Source organism: Zosterops lateralis (genome assembly GCF_965231275.1).
Source record: "Zosterops lateralis genome assembly, chromosome: 2".
NCBI classification, from domain to species: domain Eukaryota; kingdom Metazoa; phylum Chordata; class Aves; order Passeriformes; family Zosteropidae; genus Zosterops; species Zosterops lateralis.
In genome coordinates, this window is record NC_139763.1 from 67,689,614 (window position 1) to 67,709,137 (window position 19,524).

At 34.7% G+C, this 19,524-nt stretch overlaps 1 protein-coding gene across 1 annotated transcript in view; it reads right to left on the reverse strand.

Annotated features, from left to right (window-relative positions):
• NBEA (neurobeachin) overlaps window positions 1–19,524 on the reverse strand; it is a 453,768-nt gene that overhangs the window by 363,870 nt on the left and 70,374 nt on the right. Inside the window, exons 2-5 of the mRNA XM_083884753.1 lie at window positions 13,239–13,470; window positions 7,134–7,234; window positions 6,788–6,883; window positions 4,860–4,981 (exon numbers count right to left, since the gene is read on the reverse strand). Of these exons, the coding sequence (XP_083740879.1) occupies window positions 4,860–4,981; window positions 6,788–6,883; window positions 7,134–7,234; window positions 13,239–13,470 (551 nt within the window). The remainder of the gene's footprint in view (window positions 1–4,859; window positions 4,982–6,787; window positions 6,884–7,133; window positions 7,235–13,238; window positions 13,471–19,524) is intronic.

The following is a 19,524-nucleotide window of genomic DNA, read 5'->3' on the forward strand; positions in this document are numbered from 1 at the left end:
TCCTCTCTAAATAAATCTAAGGTATAACCTATCAATGAAGAGAAGTCTTACATGCTGTCCATTACCACTGACTTCAATGGCGATTCCCTTGCATCTTTTGAAGACTATTTTTAACCTGGATCATGCCAACAATGTGGCTTCCACGATGACCCCACAGGCAGCTAAACCCCTCAATGAAAGGAGCAATGAACAGCCTCATGGAAGAGTATCACTCATATACACAATTCCCACTTACACAACCTGCACGACCACAGTGCTGAATTTTGAGCAATAAAATGAATGTTAAAAAGCTTAAAATACAGCCCTTCTAATGAGAGTAATTGAATGTGTTGTGAGACAGTTTGAGACTTTGATTTATCTCCTTAGTGCTTTATGCACTCAAAGAACTCTTCAGAAGGCAACTGCAACTCTCATAATGTCAAATCTGTTTCTCAGCAGTGTAAGTCATCTTTAGTCTAAAATGGTTTCATTTAACAGAACACTATTCTGAAGGAAACTAAAATACAGATATTCACTATGTTCTGACATATGATGTTTTATTGTTTTCTTAGAGATATCAAATATAATAATTTATCTTAATTTCTCCTAATTAATAATTACCAACAGCCAACCATTGTAAATATCATCAGGGTTTTACCCGATAAAACATTATTATCCTACTACTTTGAACAAGAGCTAGAAAGCATTTTGAATTAAAGGCTATCTCTTGAAGAAATGTCTGTATCTTTATTTTTTCCCCTTTCTTAACCTTGCTGGTTAATGGGCAGATTTTATCTCCGTTATGATCAAATCAGACTATTCCTGAAATTTTAAACACTGAGTTGTCCTTATGTGTGTAATCTCCTGGAGTTCAGCACACAAACATGAGAAAGCAGTGAAATAATGAAAAAACTGTTCATTTCTTAGCAGAGCTCCTTGCCTTGGAATAGAATAAATGATTTTATAAATATGAAACTAGCCAGGAATTCACTTTTATTTCCTCCAAATTAATTAGAATTCCAAGACAACAGTAGTTAAGAAACTGAGTACTCAAATGTGTTCTGTTTACCTCAGCATAATGTTATATAATATTAATCTTGACATTTTCTTTCTTTCCAGAAGTAACATAACCTAGGACTGGTCTGTAGGATATTGCAAAGAAATTCTCTTAGCAATGACCTACATGTGCAAAACTCGCCACATTCAAAGATAAAATGCATGGAGACAACAAGTGCAGTACCATCAACAGCCATATGGTTTTATGAGCCTTAAATTACTTCCCATAGCAGCTGGAACACAATTTCACTACAGTTTGTTCATATTATCTTTATAATTATGTTTCATTTCAGCCAGTATCTCAAAGCAGCTACTGAATGTTATTACACTTCCATAGCAAGAGAGCATTCTTCCATCCACCAGTAGAACTGTTTAGGGATTCCCGTTTCTTTAGTTTAGGATTTTATGAGCAATTTAACATATGATGATAGTATCGATATTGAGAAGATATTAATTCATTCTTGCCTGAAAGTTGTGGGTGAAATTTGCTTTCTACTAACTTTGGAATTCTACTATATGTTCTGGAACTGTTCTGCAGTTGCAAGATAATATCTCTATTATCATAAGCCCTAGAGAAGGTCTGAAAATACTAGACGGCTTGATTTTTGGTTGTGTTTTTTTTTTTTTTTCTTTCCTCCCTGTCTCTACATCTGTAAAACTAAAACGTAGAATGCATTTTCAGAAATTTTAACCATTCTTCTATTTAATGCTTGTGGATTAAATAGAAGTACTATGGTACTATGTGGTACTTTGGATGTTTTATGGACAAAAACAAGTTATGACAATTCAACCTCAATTTACCTTCTAATTCTTTTACAGAACCTGATACATAATTTGAAAGAAAGCACCTCTTAAAATACAAAAAAAAAAAAAATAACACACAAAAAACCCACCTTCTAGAGATCAATCTTAGCATCTGGATTGATCATATCTAATTACAGGCCTTGCTTAATAATTATGTCACCTATCCCTTTTTTTAACAGGAACAATAAAGTGATTTAGAGGATGGAGACTTCCCAGTGGAGCACGCTTAAGGTTAGCCCTAAATATCTAAATTTGCAGTGTCCTTATGACAAAGAATCTACACCTTATTTTCAAAGAAACATTTCCAAAAATTTATTAAACTATGATTATTATTATCACTATTGTCATTATATTTATTATGTCTTATAATTGTGACAGTGGCCATAGTACCATGAATCTAAATTTTTGAATTTTTTATTTTGCAGTCTACCCACTGCATCTCAGATTTAAAAAAAATCATTCATATTAAAATGTATTTTCCAGGAGACAGTTTACTCCCAAGCGTTTATTGAATAGTACCAGTTTTTCCCATGGTCTCTTTAAAGAAGTAGCCGTATTCTTAACCGTAAATGACATTCCAGTAATGCTTTTGCCAAGATTTCAGGAAGGGATTGCATCACCTTTATTATCATCTCTGTTCAGACTATCCTTTAAAAGATCACATCAGCTCTTTCATCTAGAGCAATGAAAATGGATTTTATGGTCAGTTGGTAACCTACAACGTTCCTTAACATCCTGCAGTAATTCCTGCTTTCTAACTACTGACTGACTGACTACTCGTTCCGTAAGCATGGCACCCATTATCCACTGCTAGGTATATGACATTGGCTGGCTAATACTAAAATTTCTGCTACAGAGTTCTGAACCTTACCCTTTGAATTTGACTGCTCTGCCTTGTTGTTATTTATTGTTCATGCAAATGTCAAACTTCTAATTTTCTTCCAGGACTGTTTATACATGCTCAGTTTATATTTGGGAAGATAGCTACAACACTGTTCCAATACACAAGTGTTAATAGACTGTCAGCAGCTGCCCAACATCATCTTCAGAGATAATTAAAATATTTTTTTTTTAGAAAAAAACCAAACTGGCTTACAGTTCTTGAAGCAGGGTTTAGCACGGCCCTAATAACAGCAGCAAATTTCCCTCACATCTGGCAAAAGTGAAATCATTTCTTTGCTTCCCTTATCCAGTTTTAAAAATCAGTTTTCACATCTAAGAATCATTTTTCAACTATTTCATGGTTGAGCTGATGCAACTGCTGTCTCACACCACAAAGGTACTGTACTCACTTAAAGCCTTGAGTTATTCATATAACACATTTTTCACCTAGTTAAACTGAAAAAGATATTGCATGACCAAAAAGTGTGTTTGAAGAAAATAAACATTCACTTTGGTATCTTTCCCTCGAAGATGGCTGTGTGTGACATAAGCTTTCATGTGGCAAAGTCTGAAATCTGTGTAAAGTTTGATGGATATTTTTCCATAGCTTGGTTTAATCTATGATTTAAAAAATAATAATTTGCATTGTTCCTGTAAGAGCAGTCTCCAGGGCCACATCTTAGGCCCTGTGTTTTTCAATATTTTCATGGAGGACTTGGAAAGGATAAAATCAAGTTTGCAGATGGTAGAAAACTGAGAGGAGCTGTTGACCCATTTGAAGGCAAGGAAGCCCTGCAGAGAGACTCTGACAAACAAGAGGACTGGGCAATCACCAACCATATGAAGTTCAAGAAGGGCCTGTGCTGGATTCTGCACCTGGCATAGGGAAAACGTGGATGGACAAACAGACTGGGAAATGAGATGCTGGAAAGCAGTGCCTTGGAAAGGGACCTGGGGGTCCTGGTTGGTGGCAAGCCAAGTATGAGTCAGCAGTGCCCCAGGAGCCAGGAGGGCCAACCCTGTCCTGGGGTGCATCAGGCACAGCATCACCAGCTGGGCAAGAGAGGGGATTGTCCTGCTCTGCTCTGCACTGGGGCAGCCTCACATCCAGTGCTGGGGACAGTTTTGGGTGCCACAAAATTAGAAATACATTAAACTATTGGGAAGTGCCTACAGGAGGGCCATGAGAACGGTGAAGGGTCTGGAAGGGAAGCTGTATGAGGAGCAGCTGAGGTCATTTGGTCTGTTCAGCCTGAAGAAGAAGAGACCGAGGGGAGACCTCACTGCAGTTACAACTCCCTCGTGAGGGGAAGAGGAGGGGCAGGCACTGATCTAAACTCAAAGCTGGTGACCAGGCACAGGACCCGAGGGAATGGCCTGAAGTTGTGTCAGGGAAGGTTTAGGTTGGATATCAGGAAAAGGTTTTTCACTCAGAGGGTGGTTGGGCACTGGAAAAGGTTCCCCAGGGAAGCATCACAGCACCAAGCCTGAAAAAGTTCAAATGTTTGTACAATGCTCTGAGGCACATGGTACGATGGGGATGGTCCTGTGCACGGCTGAGTTTGACTCAATGATCCTGATGGGTGTCCCTCCCAACTCAACATATTCTATGATTCTGTGATTTCCATTTGAGACTGGTATAATTTTCTTTTACGTGCATTACATTCACATTAAATTTTCACATTTTCAAGGAACTGGTGATCAGCAAGCCATTTTTATATTCATAGATCAACTTTCTATTACCTTTAGCTAATGTACAAACTGCACTCGGAGTTAAGAGATTTATTTTGCAGTTACTGACATCAGCTGTGAATCTTTACCACCAAACAGAAAATACAACAACATTCTCCATTTAAAGCTCTAAGAAATAAAATATTTTAGAATTCCTAAAGAAACCACAACGCGAGATTTTATGATTTATCTACAGGCACATGTGTTAAATCCATGGATTTATGAACTGCAGAGTGAAAAGGACAGATGGTTTTCTAAGAGTTTATATACAGTGAGTAGCCATTAAAATCTGCAGATATTTGGCAGGGGTGGGGGGAAGGCATGTCAGAGAGTAAAAAGAATGAAAAAGATTAACTATTGTTAGGAAGCCAGAACAAACCATAACCACAGCATTACAAGCTACTTACCAGTAGAGATAGGGTTTATCCTTATCTACATTGATATTGTTTAGTGGATCCATACGAAACCAGGTGTTAAGAGTAAACCCATTTTGATAAGGCCACTTAGCAATAGGAGGCAATGCAATTGCCTGGAAGGAGTGAAATAAAAAAGAAACAAATAATTAGGCTTTTGAGAAATACTGTTAAAAGTAATGCTTTTCTAAAATCCTGTGTCATTCTAGATCTGTAGATCTGCTTTAACTTTCAAATACAAAATATAGAAAAAACCCTTTAAGCAGTGCTTTTGTATTAATGCATTACTTTTCTATCTATTTTAAAATACTTTAGCTTTCAACTACGTAAATTCTATCAATAGAGGACACAATGAAATTTGTGAACGGACAATATTAAGTGAACAAAAGTAGAAAAATACTTCTGCAGAAATTAAACTATAAATTCAGCTTTTAATAATTATTAATCTCATCAATAAACTTAAATACAAAATCAAATTAATCACCAGATCATAAAATTGAGATTCATTGTTAAAACTAAACATTTCAAGCAACACCTTTGCAACACCTTTCTTCTAATGAAGTGCTTAGTTTTTTGAGTAATTTTATAAATTTCTGCCCATGGTCCACTTCAGAGAATGTAACTTCTCCTGAACTTCATAGTGTAATTCAACATATACTAATAAGGAAATGTAAATTTGAAACTAATATTTCTTGGTTTACAAGTGTACAGTCCATCATGAGAAGTATGTGAAACAAGATCCTGGAAGGATCCAAACAAAGGAAAGAGACTCTGCTTTTCAATCTAGAACTCCTGGTATATTGATGCCCATTTTTGGACAGGAAGGAATATTTGAAATTCTTCTCCTGCAAAACCTTTTTTGAGCTTCTGATAAGAAATTAAGAGAGAAATTTCATCAGGTTTTGCCTCTGAAGCCCAGAAATGTCAAAACAGTATGTGTCACTGTAAACACTCATATTCTGCAACAGCTTTGTAAGAGAGGATAACTGTGGTTTTAATTTAGCAGGGAGATAATGAAACTTTCCCTTTCAAAACTTAGTAATTAATTCTTTACACAATCCACCCTATGCATTTTGCTGACATATCTGTTTATAAGGCTGGATACCAAACAAGATCAAAGAAGTAATCTAGCAAAAAAATAACCCAGGTGTAAAACAGTGATTATCACCCAGTTTACTTCCCTGATGCAATCTGCCACTCTGACAAGTCTGTTCACAAGGAATGGATGTAGTGGTCTGGGCTTAAAGAAAATTATCAGTGCCACTGATGGATGAAATGCAGGTAGAGCAGCCTTCATGCACTAGCATGAGAAAACAGGAATCTCAGGATGATTTTCTGTTAGAAGACTCCACATTCTACCTAAGGCTATACCATCCCATTCCAGAATGGAACTCTATGAATGTACATGCAGTGATTGGAAGAGAGAATATCTACTTGGGAAGCTTTGGAAAGGAATAGAGTTTTACTATTGTAAATTATCTCCATTGCCTTCATGGAAAAGAAACAGTTGATGGAATTCTGACAAAATGAAAACTTTATAATAAAATCTATTACTAAGCAGTCATTGTAAACTGGGATGATATGGACAAGTTCATAGCTTGATTTTTCTCAACTCTCTCCTTTATAAAACATTGACTACATTATTCTAATAAAATAACACTGTTCTTTGGAATTTTCTAGTTTCCCTTTCACAGTAACTTCCCCAGACTGAAATCTGCTGCTTCATATTCCATCCCCACAAGTGCAACTTCTCAACAACACAGCGACATTGTAAATCTGTAGAAGGCAATGCCTACACTACTCAAACACGTATTTTCCCTCTCATTTCCTTTCCAAGTATTTCTGAAACCAAATGAAAGGAAATGCAAATGAGGACCTATTTATTAGTTCCTGAAATTGTAGTATTTTGGTTGAAAACTTACTGCAGCACTACAGCCTGGAAAGTTGAAAAAGGTATCAGGCCCATGTCTCTGTGGCATCTGATTTAGGACTGATAATAATTTAACTGCATGTCTTGGCTGAAAAAAAAAGAAAATTGCACAAAAGTCAATACAATCATTTTTGTACTCTCTAGGCTACAATGGAAAGTGGACAGCTTTCAAACAACAGAGCAAATTAACTCTAAAATAGTTAGCAAAAATACTTCTTGAACATATGTTCAGTCAACATAAGAAAACAAATTCAAGTTTGTATGTCCCAGGAGACAGTTTATGTTAACTTCAGGTTCTAATGGAATGACACTTAATGCTTTATCTGATCACAGCTTACCCAGATTCCATTTTCTCCTCGAAGCATGCTGAACAAAAGCTTCAACTCCTTGACAGTGATGCTGTAGCTGGCAAGAACCCCCAACATATCAACTAGGAGATCTTCAAAGGAAAATAAAGTTATTCTGAACTCTGAATTTCATTGCTTTGATATACACAAACAATAGCTGAAAAAATCAATTCCTTTAAAAGCAAATGTATTCACATATTCTAAAAATCCAACTTACTTGTACTGAATGTTTTACAAAGGATTTCATGTTAAATTTTGCATCACACTTTGAAAAAAGGATTACATTTATGGAGCATTAATTCTTTCCATTTCACAACATGCATCACACATTATAAACTTGTCCTTCTTACTGTATATTTTTGTGATAAGAATTCCTTCTTTTCTCTGAAGTTAGCAATTTTCAAAAAATGTTGACCTAAAAGATGCTTTATGTTAACCTAAACCCAGCATTTTATACTATAATTGGTATCATTCCCCCATTTTTGCTATAGTGATAATGATTCTGATCTTTACTGTAACGAAAGGCCAGGGGAAAATAAAAGAAAAACAACACCTCCCTCTGGCCCCTACAAAAAAAAACCAAACCAACAAAAGCTCCACAAAACCAATCAAACAAAAAACCCAGCAATCAAACCAAACTATATCAAAACAACGAAGAACCCATAGGAAAAAACAAACAAACAAAAATCATAGCAAGAAAATAATTAAAGAGCACAATAAAAAGAAGAGATCAAAATTGCTAACAGGTTTATGGAATACAGCTTTCATTACAACATCTCAAAACTCAAACTTTTACAGTAAGAACATTAAACAGAGTCTTCCTTTCATAGACTATCAGGTTTAAAATAACTGATAGTGCTTGAATTTTTATTTAAAACCCCAGAATTTCATTTTAAGAATTTGTTAGTTGGTTGGATGCTGAACCTTTCCTTATAATCCACACTTTTTTCTAGAATAAAATAGACTCATAAAAACTACAACTTCCTCTTGAAGGAGACAAATCAATTTGCTCATATTCACAGATGAGGCATAAGAATTTACTTCAAAGGTCAAATAAAGTCCAGAGTTTTCGAAACAAAAGAACCATGACACAACAGAATCAGCATTAACACACTTTCCCAATCTGTTCCACAATCACAGAATTCCCCCACCCTCCTCCTGCCTCCTTGCTAAAACTTGTAGAAGATATAACTTTCTACATATAAGTTTACATTTTATTTGTAGGACTGCACGTCATACTTGTTCATTAGTGAAAGAATTACTCTTACAGGTGCTGACAAAGAGTAGTTTTCAGGAGAAACAATTCTTTCCAAAGACATCTCACACTCACATTTTGTTTTAAAACAAATTTTCTCTTTGCAGATCCATCTATACGTGGTTTTGAGCATTAATATTTATTTAGCTTTTTCCACAATGCAACTAGCCTCTGATCCTTAGCAAGCAAAAGGCATGTGTGAAGTATGAAATATCATTTAATTTACAGAAAACATAGTAAACTGTCTGGTGAGTGAAACTGCATATTGGGAAAGGCAAAAGAAAAGCATTGCAACTTAGCAGACATTTTCACCATAAATTTGGAATATAGTCCTAATAGAATTTCTTTCCACCTTCTCACTTCTTTAATCTTCCGTTTAAAAAGATTGCCACATACATTTGTGACAGAATTAGGGAAAACAAAATACACCTAAGAAAACGAAATGCCTTGTCTTTCATGGTGGTGAATTCTATGACTCAGCTCCTCTAGTACCTGCCCCCTTCACTGTAGTCTCCAGCCTGCAATGTGAAGCTGGCACATCTTGTACATGATCAGAAACTAAAAACAGTCACACTGAACACTCAGAAAAAGAAATAAGCACAAGTGAATATTAAACTTTGACTGAGAATTTCCCAATTCCTATTTTGTAGTTTCAGCTTTCTTTTCAGATCAAGGGACTGCAAATTATGCTTCCTTTACAGAGAAAAAAATGTTGTGTAAAGCAAAGTTATCTGGTGAAAATCAGCTCATTAAAAAAAATAATCTTGTAACATAGAGGGAAAAACTGCAAATTAATAAGAGTCAAACACAGAAATGATAGGCAAGTTTTAAAAATCACTGAAAATGTGCTGCATTGTTTCATTGTTATAGCCCTGTACTACCTTATGGCAGAGAAAAATTCTTATTTCTACTGAAGATGTGGATAACCTACAGGTATTAGAAATACATATTTATAAGTAATGAATTAAACATTGATGCAGAGAAACAAACATAAGCTCCCCTAATTATGTAACTCTGGGTAAAATAATGACCTGGAAGATTGAAGCCCAGTAGGTAACAAGCAAAGATAAAGCAAACAACATCAGTGGAATCTGAAGCACTTAAGGCTATTTAAAGGTATTTCTGTAAACTCTTCTAAAGAAGGTTTCTTTCTTGTTTCAATTTGAAGACTTAAAAATAATTATTACATAACTTTATTCATACTTATTAGAAATCTCATAAAAGAGTCAGTCCCATCTGGTTTACAAATCCTAATAATCCACTCATCTATAAATGGACAAAGGTCAGAAAGCATACTACAGCTGGATTTTTTTAATATTAAATAAGATTACATATATAACTGGAATCCATGATCTCATTTCAGAAATAAGATTATATATAATAATATTAAGTCCAGAAGGAGAAAACAGGCAGTTTCTCATTTTTAATGCATTTCTAATTTCTATTAATGGCACCTCCTGAATATTTTCATACTAAGCAGTTTTCATATGATCTATAAATTAATCAGCAACCTTGAAGGAATGCTTAATTCTGTCACTTATATGAAAATACAATAGAAAAATGCCTGCCTGTCTTTCAAGTAACAATGCACATATATCAAAATGAAGGGTCTGGCATTAACTTTGTAAGACATATTAAATAGCATTGGAAAGAAAACTTCAGGAAACCACCCTCATATGCCTTCTTAAGCTCTTAATAGTACATGGCCATTAAATTGGGAATTTTAACCCTTGATGGTGATGTAAATTAATTTCTACAGGCTGTAAATAGAGAATGTGATAATTTTGCAGTTGTTCTTATGGAATGAGTTGAAAGAGGAAAGCTTGTTATCAGCCCATTAATGACAGAGCAATCACAACTCAACTCTATTGCTTGAAAAACTAGGAACTATTTCATGCTTAAGAATTCAGTCCCAGAAATTTTAGAGAACTCCCTATAACATGACAACAGAACTGTGGGGAAAAAGTGGGACTTAGGTGAGACATCTACTCTCTATGAGCTCAGGCTACTTTCTCATCCATCATTCTGACTTCTCAGGTGGGACTGCATTCACTATCCCAAAGAGTCTTTCAGAACAGATGATCTGCTTTACTACTCATCACCTGGAAACAGAGAACTGTAAAAAGTGAGTCCCTCGAGGAAGATTCTATGCAGCTGTTAAAAAAATTTTAAAGGACCAATCATCTATGAAAGTATTTTCACCTTAACTATTGATAAAATGGCTGGCCATTCACTATACTGGTACAACAGATTGTCACAGTATGAAGATTTTTTGAAAGGTGTTGCTTCTGGAAAGCAAAGTGAGCCCATTTGTGTTGCCATTGAGACTTTCAAGATGATTAAACTTTCATTCTTCACCATAGAATCTGTAAAATTGCCTGAAGTTGCATTAAAGTACTCAGAACCTCACATATCTGAGAGTCTTCATCTAAACAGACAGAAAAATTCTCATTGCAAAAACTTTTGGTTACGTGCTTATGAAAGTGTGCTGTCAGAACATAACACAGACATTATTGACTGTCTTGTCTATCTAGGTCTAATCAAAATGTTTCCCAAAGAAACAAGTGAAATGACCTAAAAACAAACAAACAACTCCCAGAGAAGCAAATTACAAAAAAAAAAAAAAAAAAAAAAAAAAAACCAACAAAAAAACAGAAAACCTGTACTCTTTAAAGATGATAAAAGCCAATTTCAAAACATTGGGCTGACAGAGTATTAGCAACTGTTTTGGGAAAAAAAGTGTTACTGACTTCCTAGAAATAAAAATTAATGCAGCTCTTGTTCAAGGCTTTAACATTAAAGGCATCCTCCCTTTAATGTTAAAATGATTTTTAACACAAGATTTCTTGCTTTATTGCCTGGCTTTGCGAACTTCATAAAAATACTTCAGGCAAAACAATTCTACAATTATGAGTTCAACATCTGCATAGGATGTTAGGGAACACAGATACTGCATTAGTTGCCACTGATTTTACCTAATATTAAAAGAAATAAAATTACATGACCTATTTTGTTACTTACTTATTACCAATATTATTACCACTTATAAAAGGAGACTAAGGTGGTTACAGAAATCAAGAGATAAAAGCAAAATTATCAATTTGGTTGCTTCCATGTCTTGTTAAAAAAAACCCCCAAAAAAACTAACGAAACAACAACAACAAAAAATCCTCACCAAAAGTCATCTATTTAGAGTTATTAGAGAAAAACCCTAGGAAGCGTGGTTCTGTTTAATCCCTGCTCATGATATATAGATGAATACTCAGATAATTGGAAACACATTGCAAAGGTAAAATGCCATCAGAACTCCAATTACCACTTTTGATTTTAAATTAAATATGTACCTTCTTCATCCATGTAAGCAAACCAAAGAACAAGCTTACTGAAGTTTTTTTTCTGCAGAAGGTCACTTTCTGAAGCATTGTGTGACCACTACCAGAAAAAGGATTATTGAGGTAGAAGATCTATTAGGTTTCTTAAAAGAAATTTTACTACCCCTGGATTATATTAATAATCTGTAAATTCAGAGTGATTTTTCAATTCCCAAATACTCCTAAAATCCAGATCCTATTCTCTTGATTTCTGATTTCTAGAATTAGCTAGGCAGTACAAAAAAAAACCACCCTCTAATGGAGGTACCATTACAGTTTGTATGCCACATATACAAGTGCCACTTACAGGAGCTTAAATTGGACAAATTTTCTTGGTGTGATAACTCATGTAAGAACATTATTTCCATGAGTAAAACCCTGAAAAATTTTAGGATAGAAATCTTTGTTCTCATCATACAATGTGTTATATTTAATATGGAATAAAAGAGTATCTTTACCCTTACACTGACATACCATACCTATAAACACTGTAAAACAAAAAACATATTTGTTGAAAACCATCATTTATGAATCTATTGGTCTCTTATTCCTCAGTCTGAATTTCACTGTACAGTATTTTGCATTAAAGTTATGAGTTTAGCATGTAGAGATACATTTCTAAACAAAATGTTGATTATGACTTGCTTTGAAAAACAGAATGTAGCTTTTCCAAATATTTAACATTGCAAACACATTTATACAAAAAAAAGAAAAAAAGAACAAGAAAAAAATCATTCTGCAGTAATCCAGTTTTCATCCTACTGTTATGATCTTCTTGCTTCTTATCTGAAATCCTTGCTAATTTACTGCTCCACAAAACCTGTATATGTGTCAGGAACCAGATCATCAACTAAAATATTAGAATTATGGAAGGAGAACCTGTGAAACCTTTCAAAAATGCTTTACAATATATGTATCCTACAATCAGTCGCAAACTATATAAGCATTAAGAACTACTTTCACCACAAACATAAAAAATGAAAATATATGATAGAGATCACAGGAATACAATATGGAATGATTGTTTAATATAAACCATATGCCCAGTACTCAAACCTGTAAATAAAATCTGTTATGCTGTCAGATGAGGTTATGTTTTAAATGGATCTAGCAATTTAAACATCATGATTAAAAATTACCAATGTATATAAAAACTAAAATATTGCCTTGTAGTTAAAAAATCTAACATTCCATTTTTAATTATTCTAATTTTTTTAAATCACTAAGAAAGCAACATCTTCTCAAAGGAATTAACAACCATTTTAACACAATGTATCTACAGAGATTTCAAACTAAGAATATATTTTTGTCATTTTCCTGAAATTAATAAAAAAGTACTTCTGACTTGATAGCAGCACTAATGAAAACATCCCTATAAGCAAAAACCAAAACATCCCATACCCTTCCATAATCACAAAACATTGGCAGGTCAAGAATGCAATAATTATCTTATCAGTTGGCAATTTATACCTGCAATCATGTCGTCCACAGTACTCATCTTCAGCAGTACCTGTTCAATCAAGCCAACCTCCGTGCTAGTCTGTAAATTACGGACACTTTTACGTAGAATTGCAGTGAACATACTCCAGATTTCTGCTTGGCACGTAACATCACAGTGCTCCAAAAGCTCTGACATGCATGTAATGCTCTCGGCATCCTGGATTATAAAGTTCATCTCCAGATCAAATTCGCCACCAACCAGCTAAAAAAGAAAACAAGAACAGCATTACAATGTGAAAGATATAATTTAGTGTCTTTCATACCTTCATTGTGACCAATAGAGAATATGTTTTACATGGTTAGAGAGGTAATTTTGACAAGAGAAGCTCACAGCTATGCTTTGTAAGAGCAAACTAACAATCATGCTATGCAAATCAAAGCTTGTAAAAAATATACACACTAATATCATAAAACACTACCTTAAATTTTGTCACTGAATACAGCATCTCAATAAAATAAAATCAAAATATATTTTAAGTATTTCTTCCTATGAAGTAATTGAAATGGTAGTCTGGCCCAGACAGATGCAGTGCACAACCTGAAAAGCTCAAGAAGCAATTGAGATTTTTCCACCATTCTCTGAAATTTGCCTACTTAAAATAAAGAGACACTAAAAATAACTTATCTTTTTTTCTTGATATTAGCCAACATTTGCCCTGAGTTGTGTTTTTAAGACTTTACTGCCTTTTCTATTGTCCCACCCAGACAGTCATGTCTGGGAAAAGAACCACTCATCTGCTCTAGAATAACACAGACACAGAAAATTTACATTATTATACCACACATCAGCTCATCGTGTGGTCAAGGAAACCTACTGGCTGGTGCAAGGGAGAGACTGCACCAGGAAAGGAACAAGCACTCAGATAAGAAGTCAGTTAACAGCAGTATTGATTAAATGACAGCCTGACTCTTATCTATCCAGGTACTGGCAAGCACCACCCAAAGTTGTAAGCTCCAATTAAATAGCACAACAACCAGATATGTATTAGGAGGGAAGGAAAAGCAAACCAGTAAAAGATATATTGAAGACCAAATATATCTTCAGGAATGGAATTCAACAATTTTGACCCGTCATTTGTGCAACTTTAAAAAGCTGAACTCAAGACAATCTACTAAACCAAATACGAAATTTAATTTTAAAGGAACAATCCCCTTTTAATGGATAAACATCTTCCAGTTTTGGAGGAAACACAGCCTGACTCTCATGCATCCTACTTTATCCTAGTGACTTTGCAGAATTTTGAAAGTACCAGTGTGAAATTTCATAGAATCATGGAATCACAGAATGTCTTGGGTTGGAAGGGACCTTAGAGATCATGAGTTCCAATCCCACTGCCATTGGCAAGAACTTTCCACTTGACCAGCTCACTCAGAGTCCTATCCAGTCTTGGTTAGTCTCTCTGGGCAACCTGTTACAGTGCTTCACCACTCTCACAGTGCTTCACTCTCTTCCTAATATCTGATCTAGACCTTCCCTCCTTCAGTTTAAAGCCTTCCCCCCCTCAACCTATCAGTACATGTCCTTGTAAAACCTCCCTGTCCAGCTCCCTTTTATGCTCCCTTTATGTTCTATAAAGTCCCCCTGGAGCCTTCTCTTCTTCAGACAGAACAAAGCCAACTCACTCAGCCTGTCAGTAACACTAATTTCAGTAACTGTAAATATATTAAAAAAAAAAAATGGGATAAATGAATATTAAAATAATTCTAAGAATTTTTGTTCTATTTGTTTAACGGAGTTATATAATTAAAATTTGAATAACATTTTAAATTAAAGATATTCAAAGAATTATCTTTTATAAGTGCATAATTTCAGCAGCCGGTTTTAATAGAAGACAATTCTATGGCCTATTTAAAAGCAGTTGGTATTGACATCAAATTAAACTCCAAAAAATAAGCAAGTTGAAATACTGTGCAAACTTTTTTTGGTGGCTAAGCCCATCCAAATATTCAAAGACTTCTTTCATACTCCATCTTCAGACAATTAATAGAAGCAAGCAGGGTCTAGCTTTGGCTTCCACCCTAATTCATACTTTTCATTCACTTTCAAAATACTTTTTCCTCTATCAATTAATTGCTAATAACCAATTTTGTAACATAAAAGCTTCTAATATGCTAAATTTATAAACTGACAACCTCCTTAGTTCTCCTGAGACATTTAATTACATTCAAATAAAAACTATTATCCTAATTATAATTAGTACTTCAATTTAAAACTTGTGACTTCATATCATGTATTTGCATATTTGGTAAACACATAATGTGCATCAAAGGAAGGTAAATAAATTTCAAGATTAGAAGCACACTATTTCTATGGTCATTCTTTAGAATCATGAAATGCCTTCTAGTTTAGTTTCATAGTTTTTACTCTCTTTTCAAGAAAGCCAGGCAGAGTTTTTATTTCTGAAAACAGCAGCAACTTGTGCATACTTCACCAGCAATCTGGGTTGTTGTGTTTTCAGATATCTCTTGGCCATGATGAGCCTCTCTGAGATTATGTTAAAAACACACAGAAGTAAAGCAGCCACCTGCAGAAGGCATTCAATTGAACTCTCTTAGATTAGCATCCCAAGATGAAATTAAACACCTCCTAGAACTGTCTACTTTCCTCCATTTCTTTCCATGGAGGAAATCTAGAATGAAAAATTGTATCTTCTGAGTCTTCATCACTGGATACATTCAAAAGCCATGTGGTCACAGATCTGGACAACCGCCCAGAGCTGGCCTCGCTTTTGCAAGAGAGTTGGATCAGAGAACATCCAGACTTCTGTTTCAACCTCAAAAATTCTGTGATAATATTTAGACAGGCTACCTTCAGACTAGACATACCACTCACCATTTGATTTTGTTAAGTTGGACTTAAAAAAAAGGAAAAAATCCAGTAATGCCACAAATGGAATAGAACTTCCATCAAACGCTATTTACTCTAAAATTCTAGTCAATTTAAATTAATAAACGAATCTAGAATCAGTAAAACTGATGGAAATAATTCACTACAGACTAAAATAATTCAAACTGTATTTGCTTTCTAATGTAAATCAATATACTAATCTGTAACATTTAAGAGACTGAAATGAAGCTCCTGTTTCAGTCTGAAGTGACAGGATATTCCAGTATTATTAAAACCAAGACATCTCATTCTATAAAACATCTCAGACTGAATGCTAATAAAATTGGTTCTATGGAGAATCTTCTCCTGGGCTACAGACTATCCAGCAGGTGCTACAATTTTTTCACTTGTACAACTGGCAACAAAAAACTTATAGTCCATCATGCTGATGCTTATTTCACCAAAGAAAACATGAAAATGTTCCCATTTGCCCTTAACTTCAGTTTAAGCATATTTCAGACAGTAAAATTATCGTAATTATCATTAAAATCAACTTCCTTAATAAAGGAAACAAATCATTGAACTAATTGACAATGATAGCAAAAACTTAGGAAGGCAGGAGGAAGTGACTTCTTTAAACAAGTCATCCTAAGTTCATCATGAATTAAAAATATTAATAGTCTTGATAAAAAGAAGTCTAAGATGACAAGGAAAAGCTAAACAAAAGTGAAGCAAGTATACAGAAAGAAATTAACATGGTTAATTTGTGGTCAAGAAATAAAGGAGGCACCTTTGCTTTAAAAACTGCACAACCAAATGGAATTCAGCCAATAAAAGAAGTAGAACATTTAATACAAAAAAAGCATCTTTTAGCAACATTTCTGCATCTGGATTTCCTAGGGAAGACAGCAGGTAGAGGAATAACCAGTCTCCACAACAGGGAGAGGTAACCAGAGGAGAAGCACAGTGACAATGAGGTGGTAACGTGCTGACACCTATGAAAGGACAAACTTCACTAAGGAGCCAGAGATGCAGTTTAAAAACACCAACTGCTGAGAGCTGCAAAGATTCTTCTGATATCAACTGTCCAGGGAACAATGTTTGAAAAATTCAAAATTAGTAAATGCAAAGTAATTCAACATTATTACAGTTTTCCTACGTGTACAAGACAACAGGCTCTAAAGTCTGATATTATCATCCAGAAAAGAGATCTAAGAGCCCCTGAGTGTGCTGCTTCAAGAAAGCTATGCCATGATAAAAACTGCCAATACATAACTAAATATTCATAATGAATTTGCAGCTTTCTAAGTTTGGTAAAACTGTGGATGCAACACCATATACCAAAAAGTTAAATCATACTTCTAAAAAGTAACTTTTTTTTAATATAGCTCCTGTAATACATTTCTGTAATAGGACAAATTTCAGCTAGAGTACAACACGAACACTTTGATAGAAATCCTTACAGATGTCACTATACCATACCATAAATCAGGGCTCTTTCCATATCGTACATCTCAAATACAATCATTTTTTATGTCAAACACTAAGTCTTCGCATTCTTCAAGGGAATATTTAATATTTAGTAAAGACCATGCTTTCACTGTGATTAAGTATTCTTAAGTATTGCTTGTGCTTTGTCATTTTTTGCATCTTTCACGGCACAGCTGTAAGAAATGAAGCACCAATCTTATGTTCAGATAATGGTTACAGGTGTGTTGACTGGGGTGAACAAAAACCTCCTCCCGCAGCAGTACTGAACCACCAGTAATAAGCAAGTCAGACTCTATTCCCCATGCTGAGATTGCTTGTAACAACAGGTTGATATCCTTTGCAAATCTCTCCAAGAACCTACCTTAACCTACACCACCATTCTTAAATGCAGCTGTTTTACTCAGAATCTCCATTTTTCTGAATATTGTAGCCATTCCTTAGTAAGTTCCTACCATTCATGCAATAAAGGAGTTCTTCCTAAATTGCCACATCTCTGCAGAACTTAGGCTGGTCTTTTACATCCTTTTGATCTAGAACAGAAAAGAAATACTCCCCCAAAAACAAGAAGTTGTTCTACATAGCTCAGAGAGTATACGAGTTCATGAAATGCAATAAAATACGTGCTGTTGAACATCTAGAATTAAATTGTTGACTTTTGAAAATTGGAATTCTTTTAGTATGAGATTCCTCAAATCAAGTTTGGAAGAATGGATTGAAATTAAAAGTGAATAGAATATTCCAGTTGGAAGGGACCTAGAATAACCACCTGGTCCAAGTGTCTGAGCACTCCAGGGCTGTCTGAAAGTTCAAGAATGTTGATAAAAGCATTATCAAAATGCCTCTTAAACTCTGATGGGCTTGGGGCATCAAACGCATTTTCAGAAAGCCTGTCCCAGTGTTTGACTACCTTCTTCACAAAGAAATGCTTCCTAACATTGAATTTAAATCTCCCCTGATGCAGCTTTGAACCATTCCCATGTATCCTGGCACAGGATACCGCAGAAAAGAGCTCAAAATTTCCCTCTCCACTTCCTTTCCTCAGGAAATTGTAAACAGTAATGACTAAAGACAGTATATTAGAACTACACAAACCAAAGTCTTCAAGCATATAAATCTCTATATTTGCAGCTCACTGCTGTCAAAGAAGCAATTTCGAGCTTCCTTCAAGTTGGAGTCTTCTCTGCATTTATTTAAACAAAAATCAAGAATACGAATTCCAATACTAGATAGACAGTGCCACTGAAAAATTCAAGAATCACAATAGTTTAATTACTAAAGCCCTAACCACATCCAGGCCTAATCTGCACCAACTCACTCCTACATTCTCTCTCCTAACTAACTACTATCACATTTGTTCTGCTTTTTCTAAAGGCAAAAATAAATGAAGGCATAACACAATCAACATGACAGCAGCCCTCATCTGTTTTGAACTGAAGCATTTTAGGTTCAAGAATATACATATAAAACCAGAATTAAAAAAAAAAAAAGAAAAATAAAATTTCCTTGTAGCTATATAGGAGGTAAACAGTTTGGAAACAAAATTATTAATTCTCTTCCTCTCCCTGATGCTCATCTCTCATTTTAGGCATTACAAAACAGTTGACTTGGCCTATGGCACAAGTTTCCACAGGAAAAAAGCTGAGAGTAACCTACTCAAATGAGATTGAAAATCTCTTAAAATCCCACATCAATTAGTTGTTTTGAAGAGAAAATCAGTAAACATTTAACTCTTGATAACTAAAGCTATCATATAACATTGAAGAATATTTTTTGTCAAAACTGGAACATCTTTTCTAAAAAAAACCCACTGAACTGATTTCATAATCACCAGTGAGAATTCAAGATATGTGGAATCTGACTGCTACTGCTTCTTTAATAAAGACAGGCAACAGTATAAGCATTAAAACACAGTTGTCTGATAAAAACAGTAGGGGACCC